The 6965-nt window shown below is 40.6% G+C and overlaps 1 protein-coding gene across 2 annotated transcripts; it reads right to left on the bottom strand.

Annotated features, from left to right (window-relative positions):
* Positions 1-493: 493 nt before the first annotated feature.
* Positions 494-6499, bottom strand: LOC308306399 (oxidoreductase HTATIP2-like). Of its 2 annotated transcripts, none has more exons than XM_080751375.1 (6): positions 6367-6499; positions 5237-5429; positions 4736-4843; positions 4023-4160; positions 2755-2816; positions 494-2383 (listed from the first exon to the last, which is right to left on the bottom strand). In XM_080751375.1, the coding sequence occupies exons 1-6, from the start codon at positions 6474-6476 to the stop codon at positions 2167-2169; spliced, it is 828 nt and encodes a 275-aa protein (XP_080607501.1). In that variant the 5' UTR covers positions 6477-6499; the 3' UTR covers positions 494-2166. The 2 variants fall into 2 exon arrangements, with proteins under 2 accessions (XP_080607501.1, XP_080607502.1); XM_080751376.1 differs by lacking the exon at positions 6367-6499 and adding an exon at positions 6151-6243.
* Between the last annotated feature and the right edge of the window lie 466 nt (positions 6500-6965).

Here is a 6965-nt window from a genome sequence, read left to right as displayed (position 1 = left end):
ACACGATTCATTGACACTAAATGGCCACGCGATGTCGCTAGTGTCTACGGAAAGCTGCTAACGGTTATAGCAGTATTTCAGTTTGAGCAATATCATTCAGTTAAATCAGAGGTTCTCAAACTTTAGAATTTCCCTTAATTCTGACATTATACAAATGGAACGGGTCCATTTGTATAATGTCAGAGTTACAGACTTGTAAGGGTCAATTTAATCCACTCTGAGAACCAGAGTTAAATGTATCTAGCAACAAATAGGACTACATTGCTGATGGCTGGGCTTATAGTGCTGACTGCAATATCACTGCACTACTACATATTGCTGTCGAGTTATCATTTGTGTCCTGCAATTTAATTTATGGTATAAGTTTAATAGGGAGTATGTCACTCATTTTGGATACAAACGTTAACATATCTTGCCCACAAACTGCACAAAGTGAACACATGAATGGAGAAAATACAGGAACAGACAAATCTTCCGGCAAGCATTGATTCTCATGAAAGGAAAAACAGAGTGCAAATATGAATTGGGGGGACCCCAATGGAAACAAGCCACAGGGCTTTCTTGGGTTAAATCCTTTTAGCAGACCTTGTATGGAACTGTACTTCCTGTCCATTATTTTTTATTTTTTCAAACAGTTGATAAAGTATTCAATCAATCGTCAAGTCAAGAACATGTAATGACAATGACACAGCAAGCACAGAAAACAATCCCTTTGTATCAGAGAAAAAGTTAACATAACTTACAACATTCCCTTAGAATAAATCTTGCACAGAAAGTAAATCATTTAATTATCAGGCATTCATATTTTCTACTCCCTGTATTAAATAGTATAAAATATGTATTTTTGGCATTGATTACAAGGCAGGAAAGTGCATCTTTCTTTCACACAGTACTATAGTACAGTTCTTTCTCAGATCATAAAAATAACTTTGAAAGGCTTGATAGCCCTTTCCCTCATCTCATACCAAACAGAGTGAGCCAATTCAGGTGAAGCCTGTCCATCCTACAGTGCCATCACAATGCAGTACTGTGCTGGAGCAATCTGGGAATCTTCGGTAAAGAAAAAGGAAAAACCTTTTTTGTGTAGCAACATGAACTCAGGTTTCTCCTCCACTTTCTTAGCCCAGTTCCTCCCGGGTGTTTCTGTGTTTATTCCCATTTCCTACTAACAACACTACTGTTGGTTACATCTCGCCACTCCGACATGTCTCCATTCCGACACTAACCCTATCTCTAACCCTAACCCTAAACTTAACCCCTATGGGAGTGTCGCCACTCCGACAATAAGAAGTCAATTTCGGAGTGTCGGAATGGAGAGAGACTCCCACTACTGTTTAGGGCAGTGGTGCTGACAGATTCTGCTGTTGACAGATTACTGCTGGAGAGACACCTAGCTAATCATGACTATAATCAAAAATGTTTTTAATTGAACCTCAAAAAGGTGAATCATAAGTTATTGAGGGGATACATACTGAAACCTTTTCATGTCAAGGACCCCAAAATTAATATATATATATTGGTCCACAGACCTCATCTGGAAACATACAAGATTTGTTGTTAAAATGTTGAAAGAATATTCAATTATTTTCCCAAGGTGTTTTGAAAATAGCAGATCTACAAGCTCACAATACGACCCGTGTTGAGCTCGTAGATAGCCTATTTTCAAGTAGCCTAAAGTGTGTAAACTGTTTTATGCTGTATTAACAAACTTAGCTGATTATCAGACCCCACTTTGAGAACCACTGCTGTAATGAACTCAATGATTTTGAGCAAAAATACAGTGACCAAAACAAATGTACTATATTACTAAGAAACTGAATTTCTATCAACGCAGAAAGAAAGTATGGAGGCAGTGTGTTCACCATGACACAGGGCTCACCAATTTCCAGTGAAACTACTTAGCAACTTACCAACATAGTCCACCACATTATTTTTTAGACACACAGAAACACAAACACACCTTATACCAGCATGTCTATGTGTTTTCCCACTGAATTTAAGGCTTGTTATTCCCAGATTCAGTCCAAATGCACTGAAAACGCTCATATCCTTTTAGTGGTCATGGATTACAAAGTGGAAGGTGAAAATTAAAGCTGTAGGCATAGTGAGAAATGATGGACATAAGTGCTGAATGACACATCTGTTTTCTCTAGATTCCTTTCCATATCATTGTTCTCCACCCTTGCCCAAAGTGTATATGGCTTTGTTCTCCAGGATCTCTGTCTTGGTCTGAGGCTGGAGTAGAGTGTTGGCCACTATGGCCTTTGCCACGGCTTGGATGGGGATGGACATGGCTGTTGGACTAATGGCAGAAAAGACACCCAAGAACTTCCTTGCCATCCACTCACCAGGCCGACTCTCCTGTCTGTCTACCAACAGCACCCTATAAGTAAGCAACAAACAAAATTAGAGCAGTGTAATATCATTGACAGCTGCATGTCAAGTTTTGGTTAACATTTGTTAGTACCTGCTCAAGTAAGGTGAATTATATTTTTGTTTGGGGACATTTGATATTAAATACACAAATGTTTTATTTGTTCAATGTTTTGGCATCTATTGGTAACAAGTTACAACTGTATGTCACCATTATGACCATGGATAAAAAGCCAATGCTTGTCTTCCCTTTGGTTATTTATATATGTTTAGCTCGATGTCTCATTTTGCAGCATTTTGTAACATGTTTAAGGAAATTGAAAGTGACAAAACATAGTAATTAATAATTAATCCATAAGATTAAGAAAACAGATCACTCACGCAGGCCTGTAGATGGAATATCTGTCAAAACCCAGCGCCTCAATATCTGCTTCCACCTGTCCCTGGAAAAGAATTCAATTGTGTTCATCAGTTTAGCCTTGAAGTGATGCCAAACTATTGTAGTGAGGTTGTTTCTTTGTCCATATGTACTGTACTGTATTGACTTAAGAGTGCGGCCACCAGATGGTGCTGAAAAACCAAACAAGACTGAGGGCACCTTTATGTTACACAAATAATCTGTATATATGACTTCAAGGTAATGCTGTCAGACAGGGGTCCCCAAACTGGGGTCAACAGACATGTTGGTGGTCGGTGGATATTTCATCTGGGGCCGGGGTGTTAAATGTTATGTAATTCTCCCAACCCATCACATTTCCCGTCTGTGTGTATCGCTCAGAGAATTACAATTACAAGTACACTGAGCAAAGAGAACGGCTGGAAAGTGAGATTCATAAAAATGTCCACATCTACACTGGTGCATAAATATTCACAGCTGTGGGTAATGGTCATGCAGACTCACACCATTATTTTAGCTTTAGTGACGTCACGTCCTAGTACGTGAAAATAGGGGAAGGGAACCAACATTAAGTGAGTGTGTTAGAGGGTATACTGTACTGTAGCTCAATTCTGCAAACAAAGGTGCTCCTTGAGTGGATCATTTTTGTGGCTCTGGAGCTTGAAATATGAATATTTGGAAGTCCCATCTAAATCTTTCATGTTACAAGTCCCTGAACTATGAGACAGAACAACAGAAGAAGTATATCCTTTTATAAGAGCCTCCTCACGAACTCAATGCCGATACTGGTGTTCTTTGCACCTTCAAGACAATGGCAGACTCTGCCATCCCCACAAATACCTGTATGTGTGTCTCAAATCATTTTTCTAGTCTAATGCAGGGCTAGTTCTACAATGATTGTATGAATCCAGAATAAAGTGAACATGAACTACTGATGACTATGAGTAGAAGTTTTGGTAAAACGGGTACTACCATCTGAGTAGAATGTTGGTTCATGTCTGCTGTAAAAGACATGAGCTGGGGGGTGCCCGCTGGCCTACTGGTCCGGGCGCATACCACTTAGGCATTGCCACATAGGCATGGATGCCTGGCGGCGTTGCCGGTTTGATTCCCGATCCGGACGACCTTTGCCGCATGTCACTCCCCGTCTCTCCCCCCCATTTCCTGTGAGTCTACTGTCCTATCAATAAAAGCCCAAAAAACAAATCTTAGAAAAAAAAAAAAAGAAAAAAAAAGACATGAGCTGAAATACCTTCACTTTGAGGTAGAGGAAGCCACTATTTTTGTCAGCGCCCTTCGAAGACTCTAGGTGAAACTGTGAACAGCTTCCTGCCTTGGCCAGCTCTGCTGACTTAAGAACATAGTCGTGATCAACGCGGATGAATCCCTCCTGAAACAGGGGAAAACAGAAAAAGTCATAAATTACCTCTCATAAATCGCTCTCATGTAGCTTATTCAAAATGATAAAATAGTTACAAAGGTGTTTGTAGTGGGCATCCGGGTAGCGCAGGCAGACAGAGGTAAAGTTCCTGTTTACTACCATGGAGAATTCTTCTGCGATGCCTCCGGCTCGGCCGACCACTTCCAGGAACACAACTGGCCGTGTTCGCGATGCAGTTTCAACGCGCTAGCGAGTAGCGACTCCTACAGCTTGGTCGGGGCACCAGTAAGGAGCAGAACTAGGAGGGACAGCAAGGTGCTGGTTGCCTACACCCTCCCGATGACCAACAAGTAGGCGTTGTCGGTGATGGTGACTATATTGAAGTAATAAGCCACAAGAGGCATGTGGTTACCTGGTATTTTATAACGGCTGAGAGGCGTGGTGAGACACGAGGCGAAGCCGAGTGTCACCCACTAGCCATTTAGAAAAGATATTTGCCCATGACTAAATTTGAGAGGGGGGGAAATAAAGTAGTGTTTGTTTGTAGTGTCAACCCTAATATACAGTAATTGATTTCAACTCACCGTCCCTGCTTTAGCCTTGGTCGTTCCCAGGCAACAGTAGCCGACATCATGACCCTGGAATGCAGCAGCATAATCATCTAGCTTCTCAAAATCAACCACCTCTTGGACCTATAGTGGGAGATGAGAAAACAGAATGCTAGGCTTAGTATGAAACCACATCCCACATATTTCGTTGGTATGTCCAAATTAAAAAGTGCAAATTGAACTTTGGCTTCACTGTGGCAGATAAAAATACACAAATAAATAAATAAAAAATTAAACATGAACGAAAAAATATATACATTCCTGGAGGCACAGTTGTTGAAAGTTGTTGATACTGTCTATAATACCATAATGTCATACTGTAATTGAAATGACACATTCTTTGTCACTCGTAATACAGCACCGTACAGGTGGTAACCTAATAAAAAGGGACTGTAATCCAAATATAGAAGTAGAACTAAGGGCTCGTCTGAGGACGACCTAGAGAGAGAGACCAAACTGATAGACTTGCACACTGACCAGGTCAGCATAAGCTTTGTCCTCGAATGTGAGCTGCCTCCTCCCAATGAGAGTTATTTTGGAGAAGAGGTTTCGTTGCACAAGCTCCTGGAGCAACATCTTCCCTGTCTCCCCTGAAGCCCCAAGGATGAAACAGCTTTTATTCTGTTGCCGGAAGTTTTCTTCCAGAGACTTCATGTCCTCTGCCATGATGCTGCTTGTAGCAAAACAAAAACAAAAGACGCACAACCATTAAGATTCATTCAACAATACATCCATCTGTGTGTGTGTGTGTTCATTTGTGACAATACACAATATACAATATTCCCTGCTGCTATGAGGAACCAAAACAAAATAATGTAACTTCTAGCCAGGCTATGTAAATAAACAAAAATCTTTACTATTAGGCGAATATGCCCGAGTTAATACGTTTTCCGCAATGAAAACAATCCCTATGGGATTTTTGTGTAACGCTAAGCACCATTGTATAATGATACCACTGTACTATTTGCAAACTGTCAATCTGTCAATCAATCAATAGCTCATGTCAAATTGGTGACCTGTTGAATTATATTATTCCTGATGCTGCATGCACTCTGCGAGAAGCCAAGCTAATGGTTGGCTTGGTAATTCAATGTAAGCTCTATGCAAACCAGCTTTAAACATTTCCAAGCTTTTTTTTCCATTTTGGAAAATGTTAAAGCTGGTTGGCATAGAGATTACATTGAATTACCAAGCCAACCATTAGCTTGGCTTTTCTCTATGTGAATGAGGCATAACCTATGGCATAACCTGTCACATGATGTAATATTGGCTGGTGTTTCAGATTGTTTATTGCCATTCACATTTATCTCTCATAATTTGAAGTGTGTACATAACATAAATCAGACAACATCTGATCTTTCACATTTATTATAAACTACACAAATGGTTACCGATTTCGGTGTAACGCCAGTTTGAAATGTGATCGGAACCCTTTGGCTTTCTGGCGTAAATTATAGCCTACTAATGTTACTCCCATTCCGGATGTTTGGACCATGGTTTGGACGAGTACGACGATAGCCCTATGCGATAGCCTTTATCCACTCGTCATTGAACACAGAGAAACGTTCGCATAGCTATCCTTCATGTTGCTTATAACATTACGCTACCTGGTGAAAGAAACCGGATCGGAATTTTCCAGATAATAAAAAACTGATGCAAGAACAGCCGCGAAAAGTGTAAAAAACCCTGTTGCTTTGCCCAGGGTGATTCCCAGCATAGATATGATGCCCAGTAGTAATGTCATAATAATAAAAATATTCTTGGATTACTTCCTGCTTCCTGTTTCAGGAGAAAAAGGGGGAGGAGCATGGGAGGAGGAGACTCGGGACGGCGGTGGCGCGCAGCTGATGAGTTCAGACTTCAGAAGTGTTCTACACCGGCTTATAACGTAAGACACAAGGTGAAAAAAAAAATGTTTATATTCCGAATACAGCAGCAAAACTACAATAATAGAAATGTAATGCAGTACAAATACTAGCCAGGACTCAGGAGGCACATTTTCATCCGTAGTCACACTGGTCCATAGAAGGAGGAGAACTCCTTCTAACGCTATGGACCAGAGCTAGTCCCACTTCAACATAACAATATTGTTTGTTTGATTGATTGAATACTTTATTAGGAATGCACAGGAAAAGGTACAGGACTGAGGACAGTAGGCCTACAGTTCACTGATACCCCTCTATTGTAGCCTAAATACTAGGCCTAT

This window comes from Nannobrachium achirus (genome assembly GCF_963921795.1).
Source record: "Nannobrachium achirus genome assembly, chromosome: 20".
NCBI classification, from domain to species: Eukaryota; Metazoa; Chordata; class Actinopteri; order Myctophiformes; family Myctophidae; genus Nannobrachium; species Nannobrachium achirus.
The sequence above is the reverse complement of the archived record's forward strand: the minus strand, read 5'-3'. Positions and strand labels throughout refer to the sequence as shown.

What these genes read in the sequence shown, in the direction of transcription:
- LOC308306399 (XM_080751375.1), bottom strand. Translation starts at nt 6,476, where the DNA reads ATGCTGGGAATCACCCTGGGCAAAGCAACAGGGTTTTTTACACTTTTC. An exon ending in ACAAAGCTTATGCTGACCTG is followed by an intron (nt 4,844 to 5,236) that starts GTCAGTGTGCAA and finishes CTCCCACTATAG; the next exon opens with GTCCAAGAGGTGGTTGATTT. An exon ending in TCCTCTACCTCAAAGTGAAG is followed by an intron (nt 2,817 to 4,022) that starts GTATTTCAGCTC and finishes ATTCTTTTCCAG; the next exon opens with GGACAGGTGGAAGCAGATAT.